The sequence below is a fragment of the Notamacropus eugenii genome, chromosome 5 (assembly GCF_028372415.1).
Source record: "Notamacropus eugenii isolate mMacEug1 chromosome 5, mMacEug1.pri_v2, whole genome shotgun sequence".
NCBI classification, from domain to species: Eukaryota; Metazoa; Chordata; class Mammalia; order Diprotodontia; family Macropodidae; genus Notamacropus; species Notamacropus eugenii.
Window position 1 is genome coordinate 433,797,893 of NC_092876.1, and position 17,878 is coordinate 433,815,770.

The window sequence follows — 17,878 nt, forward strand, 5'->3', positions numbered from 1 at the left end:
TTAATTTATGTTTATTCCCCCGTAAATGAACAGGTAGTTTCCAATGAACTGCTACCAGCGTTTAGACCAAATGAGAGCCTTTTATGCCCTGTTTCCAATTCGAATTTCCTGCCTTGCTCTTCATTGGCTAGATGCAGTCTCCTGAACCTCCCACTTCATGTTCTCCTCCTTGATAGGTTCCCCTTCAAACAGCTCGTTGAGCCTATGTACAAGCTTCTGATCTTTTACCTGATCAGAAGCCTGGTTCTGCTAGGTCACAACTCTGATAAAAACTAGCCATCTCTGGCTGACATTCGGCTATCACTCAAAACTGGGAGGTGTTTTAATCCTGAGGAAACAGAATGCCTCCTTTTGTTTTCTTTAGAGAAACAAAGAGTTGTAAGAGTTAATTTTGTGGTATGCTTGAAACGTGGAGAGTTGAAACGTAAATGTGAAATAAGAAGAGCCCGGAGAACAATTTATACAATGACTCAACTTATAAAGAGAAACAACATAGGAAAACATAAGAACTCTGATAAATTCAATTATCAGCCATGGCTTTGTAGATTTGACATGAAATATGCTTCCCATGTCTCGACAGAGAGGGGATGGAATGGAAATGAAGGATGAGGCATACATTTTCAGAGCTGGCCAATATGTGGATTTGTTTTGCTCGACCTTAATTATTGATTTTCTCTCAGGGCTGTTGTGAGGATCAAAGAGATAGTAATTGCAAAGCACCTAGCATCGTGTTTTACACACAGTAAGTGTTATATGAATGTTTTTGTTATTATCATTATTGTTACAAGAGAAGATTTTTATTGGAGGGTGGGGAAGAATGAGGGAATGATAATATTGATGCAAAAATGTCAATAAAGCATTTTTTAAAGTGTACAGAATAGAACAGAAGGGAACAAAGGGAAACAGACAAGTAGGACATCTCTGGAACTAACATGCTGAATGTATTATATCCTTTTTTTTAAAGCCAAGTAGAAGCAATGGAAATTCACAGCTTAACGTACAATCTGCTCAGCCATTCTCCAATTAATGGCCCTCCTTTCAGTTCTGTGATACAACAAAAGCTGCAGCTGTAAATATTTTTGTACATATGGGTCCTTTCCCTCTTTTAATCTTTTGAGGTATAAGCCTAATAATGGTATAATTGGGTCAAAGGGTATAGGAAGTTTAATGATTTCTTGGGCCTAGTTCCAATTCCAAGTCCAGAGCAGCTGTACCAATTTATAGCCCTACCAACAATACATCTTGTACTTGTTCTACCACATCCCTTATGGCAGCTAGGTGGTGTAGTGGATAAAGCACCTGTGCAGGAGTCAGGAGGACCTGATTTCAAATCTCACCTCAGACACGACACTCCCTAGCTGTGTGACCTTAACCCCAAGTCACTTAATCCCAATCCTGAGCGATCTCCAGTCATCCTGATGAATATCTGGTCACTGGATTCACATGGCTCTGCAGGAGAAGTGAGGCTGGTGACCTGCACAGCCCTCCTTCCCTCAAAACAAAGTCAAGTGCAATTCATATCATTATTTCTTTGATGGCATGGTCTTCTTTGGCAACGAAGGATGAACACACACACCACATCCCTTCCAAAATTGTCATTGTCCTTTTTTTGTCATCTTTGCCAATTTGACGGGTATGAAGTGGAAACTCAGAGTTGTTTCTGCTTATTTTTAATGATTTGGAGCAGTTTTCCATATGGTTGTTGATAAATTGCTTTTCCTCTTTGGAGAATTGCCTGTTTAGATCCTTTACCTACTGGAAAAATTGTTATTTTTAAAAATATAATTAAATTAGTTCCCTAATATATCTTGGATATTAAATTTTGCCTGAGCAATCCCAATGAACTATTTCCCTTTTTATTTTTAACTACATTGATTTTGTTTATGCAAAGGCTTTTTAACGTTATGTAGTCAAAATTATTTTGCCTTCCACGATCCTCTCAATCTCTGATTTAGTCAAGAGTTTTTTCCTTATCCATATCAGTGAAAGGTATCTTCTTTCTTGCTCTTCCAATGTATTTGTGCCTTTTATGTCTGGACCACATATCCACTTGGGATTTATTATAGGACACGGTAGGAACTGTAGGTCTCAGACTAATTTCTGCCAAACAGCTTTCCAGCAATTTTCATTCAATAGTGAGTCTTTTTCCCAGTTTTTGCATCTATAGAACAGTTTGCGTCTACATCTTGTGTACCTAATCTGTCCAACTGATTTTCTATTGTTTTTAGGCACTACTAATCTCTTGTAACGATTACAATTTTGTAAGTATAAATTGGGATCAACCTCCACTTTCCTTACCGACCTTGTGTCCTTCCAGTTGAATTTTGGTCATTTTTTTTGATATTTCTATAAAGTAACTACTTGACAGTTTGATCTGCATGGCACTGAATAACTCCATTAACTTGGCGACTATCTATCTTCTTCCACTCTGATGCCAAACCCTCAGAATCTATCGTTCTAAGATCCTTCCTTTATACAAATTTCTTGGAGCATGAATAAATCTCACATAATGCCTTTGATGAATTCAAGGAAGTGTTAGCGACCCTATTCACACTGATTCTGCTTGATGAGTTCAACCAAGAAGTGTTCTTACCTAACAAAGGTAATTACTTAAAAGCAATACTTAACTTCCTTATTATAGTAATTACCCAGAAGTGGTACTTAAAAGAAGTGGGTAGAAGTGCCACCCTTTCTCTGAAATGCATTTGGCTGCATTTTTAACCTCCCCTTACAGACAGTAAGTCTCCCATCCACACAAAACCTTATCCACATGTGTTTGGCATTTTACCAGTTTCTATGTGTTCCTGAGGATATCTTTTGGATCTACAACCCGCTTCCCTCTGTATTGGCTGTATTGGTAATCCTCCTCATTTCCTTCAGATCCAGCTGAAACAGCCCCTTCTCCCTTTAGTGCCAGCACCTTGGGCAGGTACCTTGTTGGTGCCCAGCGGCTTCCATGCCATCTCCCCACCTGAGAGCTCCTTGGAGAAGGGGCTGCCCTTTTCCTTTGTACCCAGGGTCTAGGAGGGTGCCTGGCACTGGGCAGCAGACTGGCAAGCGCTGGTTCAGTGATTGTGACCGGGAGTGGACCCTTCTCCTTGCCCTCAGTGGTTATTAACCATTCGTGTCCAGGGAAGCCTAGAAATCCCTTCTCAGAAGAACGTTGTAAACACATTAAAATAAACACAGGATGGCAAAGGAAATCCATTACAAGGACATCACATCAAAAATTTAATTTTTCCCGATTCCAGGTAAAAACCAACTTTAACAGTTTTAAATGACAAGCTCCAGAATGCCCCCTCCCCCCCGAGAAGGCACGCAGTTTATCCAAATATTTTCCCCAAATTCAGGAACCCTCTGGGCGGACCGGGGAGGTCTGCAGGCTCCTGGGCATCGTGTAACAGGCCATCTCAGAAATCAGGGATCTGAAATAAAACTCTCAGTCATTTTGGGGACCAAGTCCGGGATCCCTCGGAAGGTGCGCACGGAGCCGGGTGAAGGACGCCCGCTCCGGGGCCAGCCTCCAGCCTCCAGGCCTTTATCCAGCCACAGTAAGGACGTTCCTGGAGACGGCGGATGGAGGAAAGGCAGGGATGCTGACGACCCAGCCCTGCGGGTGACAGCCCGAGCCGGGGCCCGGGAGCGGAGGAGAGGGGCCCCGCCGCGGCCTCCGGCAGCCCTCGGCCCCTTCCGCCTCGGCTGGTCGGGAAGACCAAGAGGGGGAGGGGAAGGGAGGGCGGCTCCAACCCCGCCCCCTCCGCCCGCCCGGCACCCCTCCCCCCCGCGCCCGGGCCCCGCCCCCCGCGCCCAGAGAATTCGGGCCGCGGCGAAAGCGAGCGCAGGTTGCTGTCGGAAGTCCCCCACGAGTTCCCCTTCCGCTCTACAAACCACTTCCGGTTGGGTCCGCCAACATGGAGGCCGAGGCCTCTCGGGCGAGTGGCTTCTGAGCGGCGGCGGTGCCACTTGTTTTCCCCCGATTTTTTTCTCCCCCACCCCGTCCCCCTTCCGGCTCCCGGGCTCTGAATGGGGTCGGGGCTGCCCGCCGTCCGCCCCGGTTCCCGCTCCGTGGCGGGGCAGCGTTAGGGAGCAGCGGGGTGGCGACAGGCCGAGCCGAGGCGGCGGCGGCTGCGCCAGCCCCGGGCTCCGAGCGGCGGCGGCGGCGGCGGCGGGCGGGGGAGGGAGGCGGGTCTGCCGGGCCGCGTTCTACGGCGCCGCTGCGCGCGAGCCTCCCCCGCGCCTGCCCGCGCGAGCCGCCATGGCCCCCGTGCAGCTGGAGAGCCACCAGCTGGTCCCGCCCGGCGGCGGCGGAGGCCCCGCGTCCGCGCCCGCGCCTCCCCCTCCGGGGGCCGCGGTGGCTGCGGCGGCGGCGGCGGCGGCCAGCCCGGGCTACCGGCTCAGCACCCTCATCGAGTTCCTGCTGCACCGGGCCTACGCCGAGCTGATGGTGCTGACGGACCTGTGAGTACCCCCGCCCCCGGGCCCTGACCGCAGTCCCCCGGGGCTCCGACCGCCGGGATGCTCAGGCTGGGGGCCCGGGCTTGTCCCCGCGCGCCGGACCCCATTGCCGCGGGGCTTGCTCCCGCTCCCCGGGCGGTCCGTCCTTCCAGGCTGAGCCTGTCACCTTCTGCCTGTACATCAGGGCAGCAGGGTGGAGGAGGACTCTTTCTGACCTCTTAAGTTCAGGACATCAGCGTGTCGGTCTGCTTGGTGCGGCCGTGTCTGGTTACTGAACTTGGTGGGCTTAGAGCTGGAAGGGACCGGGGGGCAGAGACGTTAAGTGACTGGCCCAGGGTCACTCGCCCGGTCAGCGCCTGAGCCTGGACTTGAACCGTCCAAGTCCGAATCTTTATCCTAGCGCTGTGTGCCCTCTCGCATAAGTGAGAGATCTGGGAACTACAATGGAAGAATTTGGGGGGAGGATTTTTTTCTTAAAGCTTTGGAAAAGAGTCTTGGAGTTTTCGTGGCTTTAGTGGAAGTGAAAAGTTTTTATTTCAGTGAAATTTTGTAAAGTAGAGAGCTTCATGCCGCCCAACTAGTTATAAAGTAATTTGTGCTGTAATTCTGGGGATTTTGGAATCCTAGCACATATTTTAGACTTTTTTCTCTGCAGTCATATTCATCCTCTTAGGTGGATTTTTAAAGCTCTCTTTGGAGAAGGTAGAGCCCTATTTTTACATCTCTGGTTTTCTGTCTAGAGATTTGTGCATTATTCTGTTGGGAATGAGTAGTTTTGGAATTTTGTGACGTGTAGGATTTCTTGAAAGAAGGTTTTGAAATTCCTAAGCAGCGTAGTTCTGGAGGAGGAGGCCAGAGGAGAATGACCAGGTCTCTGTTACAAATGTTCCTTCTCAGATGCCTTAGAGGATAAGGTGGTTACGTTCTTGCTTCTGTTTGATACATTAAAGCCCTAGGCAGAATTATGCATATTTCAGCCTTCCCTTTAGCCAGCCCTTATTCTCCTTTTGCCCTGTAATACTTATGTAAAAATTGACTGGTGGATGATACTTTATTTCAATCTTTCCTTCTGTTACCTTTACCACTGCTTACATTTTAAGTGTTCTTGTGTCAAGTTGCACAGCGCACAGAAGGTTCTGGGGTCAGGGAGGTCTGAGTTACCTTTGACTCTTAGTGACTCTGAGAAGATCATATTACTTCCCAAACCTCAGGAAACTCCTTCCAATCTGTAGAGGGCTGAACAATCGTTAGTTCTCTAAATAAAAGGAACTTCTGCAGCTGTGAAATTATGGGTCTGGACCAAAAAAAGTATCTCAAATTGTGGAATGAAAAGTTTTCCCTCACAGAAAGAACTTTGAGGTATCTCAGCCAAAGTTATCTATTCATAAGGCCATTCTGAATCCCAGACTAATGGAAAGCTTTGGGTTGGAAGGGATTGTTCATAGTCTCCACCTGAGGAAGCGGGCCGTGACTGAATTGATCTATCTACTGACAAAAAAATGGGGCACTTGGTTGCTTTCAGTCCTTTGTCCTGTGGTAAAAAGCGCATTGAATTTGGAGTCCAAAGATGTGTTTGAATTCCTGGTTTGTTTACTATTTGTATGATCTTTGGCAAGTCATTTAACTTCTTTGGGCTTCCATATTTTCTTCTATAAAATGACTTGAGATGATCTTGAGTCCCATTGGGCTGTTCATACATTTGAGTCCTGAAACTGCTTGAATCACAGATTTTTACCTTCTGACCTCCTTTCTCTCCACATCTTTTTGCCAAAGCCCTTCTGAACTCCCTACTATCTCCAAATATTCTTGTCAATTCCCTATTCATAATTGCATCTAAATGCTTCAACAGATCTCTAATATAAGTATATACTTTTTCTACTAACATAGATCAGATTTGCTCCTCACCACAGTAGATGGCTCTGTAAATTGTCATGACTGAAAGACATCCCCCAGTGGCCAATCTAATGATGATAAAGTTGTCCAAATTTAATTAGGTTAGTCCTTGAACAGAACTTCTCTCACTTGGCTTTCCTGGAAGACTTTTCAGCCTGATAGGACCAGACAGAACTCATGCTCTGCATAGTTTTTTAAGGACCTAGAGTTAGCACCATAGCACAGTGAAACTTATTGGAGTAGCCTTTGTTGGAAGAATAATCATAATGTATGTTTCTACAGTATTTGTGTGCTATCATGTAAGTGATCTCATTTGATTTTTAAAACATCCTGTGATTCAGACCTGTCAAATATTATCTGTTTTTAACAGATATGATAATTGAGCCTTAAAAAAGTTAAGTTAGTTATGTAAAATCATATGGATAGTCAATAGTAAGGTGAGAACTAGAATCCGGGTCTTTTAATTTAGATACAGAGAGTCTGAATTAGAAAGTTCCTTAGAGATCATCTAATCCAATTTTTGCCTAAACAAATCTCCACAATATTCCTGAGAAGTGGTCAAGCAGTTTGCACTTGATGACCTCCAGTGATAGGAAACCTACTACCTCCCAAGGTTCTAATTATTAGGACATTTTTAAAAAAATTCTGCTAAAATCTACTGTTGCAATATCTACCTATTACTGTGTAGTTCTTCTGGAGAAAGCAAAATGTCTAATCTTTTTCCAAATGATAATTCATGCACTTTGACAACTATCATGTCACTTACTCTTATCCTGATTAAGCCTCCCTGTTATTTTAAACTCTTGGTCCTCTTATGTGGTCTCCAATTCCCTCACTGTTCCACACTGTTAATATCCTTCCTAAAATGTAACACCTAGAACTGATTAAAGCACTCCATATGTGGTCTGACCAAGGCCGAATATAGGATGCACATCACCTCCTCAGTGAGAACAGTAAGCCTGTCTTAATGTAGCCTAAGGTTGTGTTAGTTCTTTGGGCTCCAATGACACCATGTTTACTCACGTTGAGATCTTTTTAATTTTAGGCCTTTTCCTTTCATAGTTTTTCCATATTTCTGTCCTCATCAAAATTTGATTTCCTTTAGAAGATACTGCATCTTTGACCACTCTTTCTAGTACCAGCTGCTGTTCCCTCACATGTTCCCTCACACACTGGTTCAGAAGTAGTTTAATTTGCTTATTCCTCATGACCACTTCCAAACCCCTCTCTCTGCCCCCATCTTTCAACAGCCTCTCCTTTTTGAGGTGTTCATTTCATCTTTCATCACCTGATCCAAATCTGTCTCAAAGTCTCTACTGGAGGTTTATTTTCCCTCCTTTCTCAAGTAGTTCAGTACTTGGATCCTTGTCTTCTTCATACTAACTCCTATCCTCACACTCAGAACTAAAATGTTGATGTTTTTTAGAATAAACCATGTGACATCATGCTCAACCAACCCACAGTTTAAGAAATGCTGAAGGGGAAAAAGTTTAAGAAGCCCTGCAGTTTAGATTTTTACCTTGGCTCCCATTTCACCAACTTCCTCAAGTACTATAGTCTACATTTTCACTATACCTCACCTTCCTGTCCTTTACCCACTCCATAAGTCTTCTTCCTCTATTAGCTTAAATTATTAAATTTACTTCTCTGATCATTCCATTTCACTCTTCTTAAAACCTAATTCTTGTTCTCAACATGACGTTTAGCCCCTCATCCCCTTTTTTCTTCCAGTCACTAACTCTGGCCTCACATTTTTCCCTTCACGGTTTAGTTAACCAGTTTAACTGTATACTTTGCCCTACCTTGAATTCCTTTCCCTTTTGCCCTGTCTCCACTCATGTATTGTCCAAACCCCAATCCTCTCTTGTGCTGTTGGATGCCAGAGTCATAAAACTGTCTATTACATTCCCACCTAAACCCTTGATAATAGTCTTTTTATTCTTTCATGACTATTCTGTAGTTGCTTTTCCAAATCTTCTCTCTTCTTAAGCCCCTCACATCATCCCTTTTTCTCTCTCAGAAAGGGACCTCATGTTCTACTTTACTGAGAAAATCAAGGCCATCTCTCTCACCCTTTCTGAAAAGTCATTTTTGAAAATGACTTTAGCTTTTACCTGCTTCCAGTTCTTGCTTGTGTTTCATGATACTTTTTTTTTTTAAAAAAGGATGACTTAAGAGTGTCTCAATCATAGCTGTCAATTCTTTCAGTACTGGGATGTAGTTCAGCCCAATCTAGTGATTCTTTGAAGATAGCTAGTTGGTCTCTTATTATCTCAATCCCAGTCTACTTGTCCCATACTGCCTCTCACTTCACCTTAAGACTCCATTTCCTGGAACCTAGAACTCATTTTTTTTCAGTGGGTGTACCTGTTGACTATATCACCATCCTCTAGGTCTTTTCCATCTCATTCTTGCAATATGATTAGCATTCAGTAATTATGGGACAGGCCATTCCACAGCCATGAAAGCATAGAAATTCTATTTCTCTTGGCCTTTGGGCACCTAGGATTCCTTGGAATGTGTGCATGGTGCAGAGGGGAGTAAGAAGAGTTAGTGGACAGTAAAATTGAGACACAGTATTCTGAATCTTTCAGATGAATGGCCAGGTATGTAAGGAAGTACCAGTCTTAGGCATGGACCCTTGCAGAGAGGGGAAAGTACAGAGTGAAAGGCACCTACTGTTGGAGCATCAAATACGGGATTTAGGGGATTGCCTATGTAGTTATCAGATAGGGTTAAGTTATGCCTGGTTGAGGGTGAGGAGTGGGGGTGGGGTGGGCAGTGACTCTTTTGCTGATTGTAGATACTAGAGAGCTACTAAGAAAAGAAAAGCTTAACAAGTTTGGTTTCATGTGTAAATAGTTCTCATTACAGTCATTTCTCATCTGCTTTCATGCCTCATCACTATGGAATACAATAAGTTTTGCAACTGCGTATTGATTAACTTGTCTGCATACAATTTTATTATAGGAATAAAGTATATTCATAAGCCTTTAGCCTTTTCTGCATTGAGTTTAGTATGTTTACAATATGAATCTGTTCAAAAGTTTAAGAATATTAGTGGCAACGTTACTAAAACCTTTTTCCAGTGAGTGTATTTATAGTTCCCTTGAAATTGGTTCTTGTTCCTGTGGGGGCCTATGGTTCCTGAACCTGTGACCCCTTCAGTGTTAAAAGAAATGTCATACTTTGCAGAACTCGTATCACAATGCCTGGCACATAATAGGTGTATTTAATAAATGCTTGTTGATTGATTACTAGCATAAAAAGTACTTTATGAAATACTTCAAGTAGAGAAAATTTTCATCTTGGTTCATACTTGTAAAAATACTTTTATTGCCATGCATTTTTATGTCTTTGAAAATAAAATCAGGTTATTAGCTAAATTGGATTTTGCCATGTATAATGACAGGTATTATACTAATGTTTTCTAAAACTTTCAATAATATGTAATGCTTCGTTTAAAATAGTGAAATGTTTTGATTCAAATGTGATATTTATGTAATTATTTTTGTTTCCTTAGGCTGCCAAGGAAGTCGGATGTGGAAAGGTGAGTTTTAAAGATATCCTTATTTCTATCTCAGCCTAAATATACCTAGGAATTTGTAAGAATATGTTATGCGAAGGCAAAACCTTAAGAAATGAAATTTTGCTAGCTCCTAGCATACTTGGTATTAGCTGGTTATCATAAATTGTTGTAGATATATTCTTTTGTTAATAGTGAGATTTTAATTGTTACAGATTATGTCTGTGTTCCTTTTACCTTGTGGTTGGTGCCCAGCAGGAAAAATAATTTCCTTGTTTCTGTTGGACATCTGAGCACTGGCTTTAATTACAAATGTTTACCTGGATTTGACTCCCCCAATGAACTAGACTTGGCATAGAGTCAGGAAAATCTAGAACATGTATGGGAGTTGTGAATCGTCCAGTTGTATTAGAGTATGTAAAGGGGATTGGCATGAGAGAATGGTAGAAAGGGAAGGTGGTGCTATATTATGAAAGGCCTTGAATGCCAAGCAAAGGAGTTTTAACTTAGGTCAGACAAAAGAGAGCCCTACCAAACGATTTTCAGTAGTCCTTTTATATAGTCTGTCAGTGGTATGAAGAATGGATGAAAATTGATTAAGGAAGCTATTGAAGTCGTTCACATGGGTAATGTATAATAAAAGTCCCCCATCTTCAGCAGGACTGAGGAAGTATAAGTAGAAATGAGAAGAGTAATAAAAATATTTTACAAGTACTATCAAGATTTAGTAACTAAAATATTTCTTTTACACTAAAGGAAAACTTTTAGACATTGGCTGGCACCTCCTGTAGAGACCTTTGTAAAAGTTTTATGAATTGATAGGAAATTCAAGATTAGTTAACTATATTGAGTGAATCTGGATTGATCAACTGTGTTAAATAAATTAATTCATTTCCAAATGCCTTGAAGAAACATTAGTGAACAAAGTCAGCAAGTAAATGTAGTTAAGGAAATAATGCGTGATACCTGGAAACCTCTTGAATGGTGTGATCATAAACGTAGTTCAGATTATTCATTCAGCTGTGCCCATTCCCATTTCACAAGAACAGGATATGCACTTAAATAAACAAACATTCTTTTTGTAGGGTTGGGTTTACTTTAGCCACTCATCTTCAGGACATCCCTAAATGACCTTTAGAAGAAAACTTTACATATTATTAAATATGACTTTTTTTTAAGACCCCTTCTTTTTGTAATCTGTTTATGTAGAACTTTACTTTTAAATGTTTATAAGCCCTATTGCAAAAACAGATAAATTATGGGGGTCAGGAACCAACCTTTTTTTTAATATACTTTCCTTCACCCTTGAATCCTCACCCCTTGACCTTATTAAAGGGGTCATGAGACAGAACTTGGTTTCTGTGCTTCTTCATTTATCTGCCTCCGGAATTTACAATACATAGTATAATACATAACTGTTTAATATATACAGTCTACTATGTCTGGCAAGTTGATATGTTGGATGTCATGATATAATCCGCTTATTGATCCAATCCGATAAATCTATGTTAAGCACTGACTACCAGTCAGGCACTGTGCTAAGCATTGGAAGTACAATTTATAAGAAGAAAGACAGTCCAAAAGAGTTTGATGACATCTAATTATGGGTAAAGAGTTGCATGGCAGTTTTAAGGTCTCTTTGGTTTATCCGTTGTTGGGTTATTTCCCTAGCAGTATCACCTTAAAGGGGGAACATGAGTACAGGATTACCTGGCTTCATGTTTTTGAAAGACTTTATAGAAAAGCTCAGGTTTTCATATATTGAAAAGATCCTTTTCATTCTCTTCTCCTGAAAAGGTGGCTAGTCTCTTCAAGGCCAACCACCTCTACAGGTATCCTCAATCCTATTCCTCTCATCTTGTCCAGTAGATTTTCCTCATATTCATTTCATAATCCTTTTCCTCCTGCCTCCAAACATACCCAAGATTTCTTCTTCCTTAAAAAACACTCAGTAGACCATCTTATCCTTTTAAATTGTCTTTTGTTCACTCTCAGCCAAACTCCTAGAAGATGCTGTACTTTACTTCCTCCTCTCACTCACTTCTCAGCCCTTTGCCATCTGACTGCTGACCTCATCACTCAAAACTGCTCTCTCCAAAGTTAACAGTTTACTTGTTAAATCTATTGGCTTCATCTCAGTCTTCATCCACGTTCTTAACCTCTCAGTACTGTACTACATTTTTGAGGACTAAGTTCTCCTTTCTGAATTGTTATGACAGTGTTTTCTCTTTGTTGGTCCTCTTTGTGGTCTGACTGCTCTTCTCTTTGGGAGCATGATCATTCATATCTTACTCTTTGCTATAGGGGTACTCCAAAGCTCTTGCCTGGGTGCTCCTCTCTCTATACTCAGTCTTATCACGTCCCATGAGTTCATTTATCATTTCTAGCCATATGACTCTCAAATCTATATATACTACCCTAGTTGCTTTCTTAAATTACCATATTCTTTCATTTCCACCTGCATATATCTGTAGCAAACTTCCCCTTCTCTGCTCACACAGCTGCCACCTTAGTTCAGACCTTTATCACCTCTTACCTGGACTGTTGCAATAATTTTCTAATTGCTCTTCCCAAGACCCTCCTCTGCTTCAAACTCTCTTCCACATAACTGCCAGTGATTGATTTTCTCAGTGCTTCACCCCCATCCCATGCACTGAACTCCAGTGGTTCCCTGTCAGCTCTAGAATCAGCTAGAAACTTGTGTTTGATGTTCTTAGCTCTTCACATTCTAACTCCAACTTGCCAGTCCTCTTATATGTTACTCCTCTTCATGCACTCTATGGTTATTTGTCATATGTGTCACCCTTGTTCGTGACTTTTGCATGGGCTTAAGGTCTCTTCAAGATTCAACTCCAATGTTACTTTCTACATGAGACCTCTCCTTAATCCCTCCATTGCTCATAATTCACCGTTTTTGTTGATTTGGGCCTGTCTGTACGTGCTTTGTGTATACATATGTGTACATATTTGTCTTTCTCTTTAAATTTCTTAAGGTTAGAGTATGTTTTTATCTTTATATATTTATGGCCTAGTACATATAGACATTTAATAAATGTTTGATTGGTTGAACCTTTCACTTTAAATTACTTTTTTGGAAAAGTTATTATATAATTATTCTGCATTTTTAGAGATGGACTCTTGTTTAGCTAAACTGAACTATATTAACAGCTGATTTCACATGTCATTCTATAGAAATTTTTAAAAATTTTCAGCAAAAACTATAACCTGTATAAAAACAAGTGTGAAATTATTCAATTCTTTTATGTTTTTCGATTTATTATTTTATCATTTGTAATTTTATTATTATTTAGATTTATAATTTTATTATTTTGATTTATTATCATTTATTTATTTTATTATATTAATATTTATTATTAGTAGTAGAAATTGATCTTATTGAGGTGATTGCGCTTATAGAAATATTGAAATAATAAATAATAGATTATAGATTTAGACTGAAATGATTATTTATAATCTTTTTGCAAAAGAAATTTTTTTGTCATGGTTTTAAATGAGGATGGTGAGATTTTCACATTTAGACCAAACAAACTGTAAAATATCCCTTCTGATACTTTTGATTTACTTTAGAATTATGCTTTTTTTATAGGAAAATAGAAATCGTGCAGTTTGCTAGCCGGACACGTCAACTCTTTGTTCGATTGTTAGCTTTAGTAAAATGGGCTAATAATGCTGGCAAGGTGGAAAAATGTGCGGTAAGTCTTTCAGAATTTGGTACAAAATTAATTTATAGTGTGTTTAAACTAGTTGTTTTCTAATTTAAGCTTACCTTTTCATCTTCTGATTAATTGCAAGAGGCTGCATAATTATTTGAATAATCTTTTCTGTATTATAGCATTTCATGCATTCCAGTGGAATTTTTACAGTTGTTTATGTGTATTGCCTCAGTAATAACCACGTCTCATTTCTACACCAGGAGTGAGCAGAATGCATATGTTGGCTTTTTGGACTGAAGTATGAGCCTATATTTAGAGACTATTAGGAGCAGTAATATCCAAGGGATGGGAAGTTCTAAAAAAAAGTGATTTCTGACCTTACAGTTGCTAACAATTCTGATAGAGAATTCTATCTAGAGATAGAAAGATGAAGTGTAAGGAGAAGAGAGATGGAAAAATAGATAAAAGGATAAAATATAAGAGGATGTTGGGAACCCCTGAGAAAAGGATTGAGGGCTTAATTCTAGAGTGAACTGAGGCTTAGGGGGAAATTGCTTTATAAAAAAAATCTGAGCAAAACAAGTTATGAAAACTAGAATAAAAAAGGAGAAATCCCTCTACTTGAGGGGGTAAAAGGTAGAGATATTCAGATCATTTGTTTATTTTCTGTTTTCAAGAGTAATAGTCTTCAAAGTGAAAAGATAGAATTCATATTATGAAAAGACAGTTAAAGGCCAGAGATGGTGAAGACATAATAAGACAGCATCTGGTTACTTTAAATGAATTGAAATTTCTTGTCCAGATAAAAATTCAAGACTACCAAAAGAGTGTCATTCTTTCCCCCTGGGAAATGTGGTCCTGGAGCCCTTTTCAGTAATTGAGAAATTATGGAGAATTAATGAGTTGCCAGAAGCCCAGTGCCAGATGGGTAAAATTCTAGAAGGGACTATTAAGCGTATTTATGAGTACTTACAAAAGAAGATAGTGCCAGTCAAGCAGCTCTCTTAAAAACAGGTAATGCTAAACTGTTTGGGGGAAATCAAGGGGATACCTCAGGCATAGCATATCTTGAGATAAGAAAAGTCTTTATCAAAAGTGTCTTAACTTATCCTTGTAAATAGGTTGGAGAAATACAGAATAGCTAGTACAGTTAGGCCTGTTTGCAGCTGGTTGAAAATAAAAAGTATCGAGTAATTAATGGTGTCTGTCTGGAGAGAATCCTGCATTGTAGTATCATAGAACCGAACAAGTCAACATTTTTATCATTTACTTAAAAGAAGCATAGAAAGTGTGCAGACTCTATTTGTGAAGGCCACAAAGCAGGGAAAGTAACTGATCTGATGGATGAACAAATCACGATTCAAAATGTAAATTGGAACTGGAATCAGAACTATGAAAATTAACAAGGATAAATGCAAATTTTTATATTTAGGCTTTTAAAACATCATTTACAGTAAATGCAGGGAATACCTGACTTAATCATTCTTATGAGGAGAAAGGAACCTGAGGAGGGTTTCCTTTGACATGTCACCACTCCCTCCCCCAATAAACTCCAGTAGCTCCCTGTGGCTTCTGGAAGCAAATAGAAAATATTGGCATTAGAAAATAAGGGCTTCAGAGCCCTTTATACCCTAGCTCCCTCCTACCTTTCCAGTCGTCCTACACTTTACTCCCCTCCAGGTACTCTGATCCAGTGACTCTGGCTGTCTCCTGTTTTGGAACTCTCTTTCGCTCTTCTCTAACTACTCACCTCCCTGGCTTACTTTAAGTCCCAACTAAAATCCCATCTTCTACAAGAAGCTTTCCCTAACCCCTCTTAATTCCAGTGCTTTCACTCCTTTAATTATACCCTGTTTATCCTGTGTATAGATTGGCTTTGTATATATTTGTATGCTTGTTGTCTTCCCCATTAAATTGGAAGCTTTGTGAGATCAGGGACTGTCTTTTGACCCTTTTTGTATCCCTAGCACTTAGCACCGCTTACCACATAATAGGTGCTTAATAAATAACCTTGCCCTGTAGTGTTTGTGCAGTGTTTTACTGAGCTAAAAGTAAAGGCAGGAGACATAGTAGTGGTCTGTCTGCTTGTCAGACAGTGATGGACTAGAAGTCTCACAGTAAAGGTTCTTGTTCTGACTTTGTCAGCTACTAGTTTTGTGGTCATGGGCAAATCACTTACCCTCTGTGAACATTAGTTTTTTTTCCAGACTTAAGGAGAGGGATAATAATACTTGCTTAATTTTAGATTTTTTTGTAAGGTTCAAATAAGGTTACATATGAAAATCTTTTTCAAATAGTAAAACACTAAGGGAATTGCAGTTATGGCAACTATAATTCCAGAAAGTATTTCAAGAAGGAACTTAAATGTACATCCACAAGTCAGGGAAGCTAGGTGAAGAGAATGGAACCACTGTCTTCAAGGAAAGTTTGAAGTAATTAGAGAAGAGAGACACTTTTCTTCACAGATCTGTAGTTTCATGCTGAAGGAGTGGGAAGATTCCAAAGGATCAATGGATAGAGATTGCCAATAAGGAAGATTTTGGCTCAGCATAAGACTGGTCTTAATAGTGAACATAAACTTTCTTATGAAGTCACAAGCTCCTCATCATTAAGCTTAAGTAGAGGCCGGATGACTTTTGTCAGGAAAGTTGAGGAATTTGTTGATTCATAGGCTCAAAGTTGGAAGTGACCTTACATGCCATTTGACTCAACCTCTCATCCCATGTAGTCATCCCCAAGATTTTGTTCTTAAACTCTCTTTATCCTTTCCTTGGTGATCTCATTCATTCCAGTGGCTACAGTCATCACTTCTGTGGCTGTTACTCTCTTAACTCATTCCTTGCCATTTCTCCTAACCTCAGTCTGATATCCCTTAAGTTCTCTTGTAACTCTGAAGTACATGAGTTTGGTCCAGATCTACATTTTTAATCAGTTGGGCACTCCCTGCATGGAAATTCCCACCACCAGTGCTGCAACTTAACTTCTTAGGGAGCTGCTGAGGCACTAAAATTTGTGTCAGAAATAAGACTGGAGTCCGTGTCATCTTAACTTTTATGCCCTGCCTTCTTTCCTCTAGCAATAGCAAGGCAGTAGGGAGCAGTGACCGAAAAGTGACATCTGAGTCAGTAAGACATGGGCTCAAGTCCCATCTCTTCTCCTGTACTGACTGAGATTGTGGGCAAGTCATTTAACTTCTCAGTGCCCTAGACCACTCTAAGACCATAGGCTGGAGAGAAGATAGCTCTCTCGATGGCCAGAGGAAGGTTCTTACTAGGAGCTTACGACACTAATATAATAATAATAAAAATCATAGGTGAAGTTAAAATAGTGTGTATTCGCACGTATTTTCACCACCTCAGTATGCGACAGTAAAAGGTACTTAGATTTTATTTAGCATTCTTAACATACTCATTTTTTATTATACTTGGAGTTAAGGAAGGGAAACCAAATGGGAAAGATTTTAAAAGAGTAAAGTAGTATTAAATGACATTTCTGTCAACTATTTTTCCTTTTTGTTTGTCTTTGTTTTGCTTTATTATAAATATTTTTAATGTTAAGTTTTCATTTATTTTACCTTTAACTTAAGAATGAGTAAATGAAGACCAAATAGCTTTTAAGAAGCATAACATTTATACTTTCCTTTAAAGATGATATCAAGTTTTTTAGATCAACAAGCCATCCTGTTTGTTGACACTGCTGATCGTCTGGCATCGTTGGCTAGAGATGCGTTGGTCCATGCACGTCTGCCCAGTTTTGCTATCCCTTATGCCATTGATGTATTGACCACTGGGTCTTATCCACGTCTACCAACATGCATTAGGGTAAGGGTTTTTTAGTATATTTTTCAAAATATTTTTTCTGTAGTACTTGTTTTGTGGTGTTATTGTATTTTGTCAGTACAAATACATTTTTATGTTAAATTAATTGGAACTAAAATATTATAAATACTTTAAAAATCAGTTATTTGGGGTTGGAGCCTTTTGGGGAGGAGGTGAGGAAATCAAGCATTGGATTGCAAAATAAATATTTAAAATGAAAATGCCATAAGCTAATTACATCCATGATTCTTTAATGGAATTATCACTTGAAGGTATCATGTTAAAGTATAACTAGAGCATTTACTTTGAAGTCGTTCCAAGAATAGAATAAGAAAATTTGTTCAGGTAAAATCATACATAGCTTTTCTTCATTTAGAGCACTTCGTTGAGGTTCTAAATGATAAGAAGGAGTGTCTCATGTTGTCTTACAGAGCCAGCCAAGAAAACCTGGGTTCAGGTCCCTCTTCTTGACTCATATTGGCTGTGTGACCCTGGGCAAATCCTTTAACCAT

General features: G+C 40.1%; 1 protein-coding gene across 1 annotated transcript in view; it reads left to right on the forward strand.

The window, feature by feature from the left end:
• Positions 1-4,240: 4,240 nt before the first annotated feature.
• MED14 (mediator complex subunit 14) overlaps positions 4,241-17,878 on the forward strand; it is a 61,397-nt gene continuing 47,759 nt past the window's right edge. The window contains exons 1-4 of the mRNA XM_072615150.1: positions 4,241-4,458; positions 9,872-9,898; positions 13,482-13,587; positions 17,196-17,369. Coding sequence (XP_072471251.1) covers positions 4,256-4,458; positions 9,872-9,898; positions 13,482-13,587; positions 17,196-17,369 — 510 coding nt within the window. The 5' untranslated portion in view covers positions 4,241-4,255. The remainder of the gene's footprint in view (positions 4,459-9,871; positions 9,899-13,481; positions 13,588-17,195; positions 17,370-17,878) is intronic.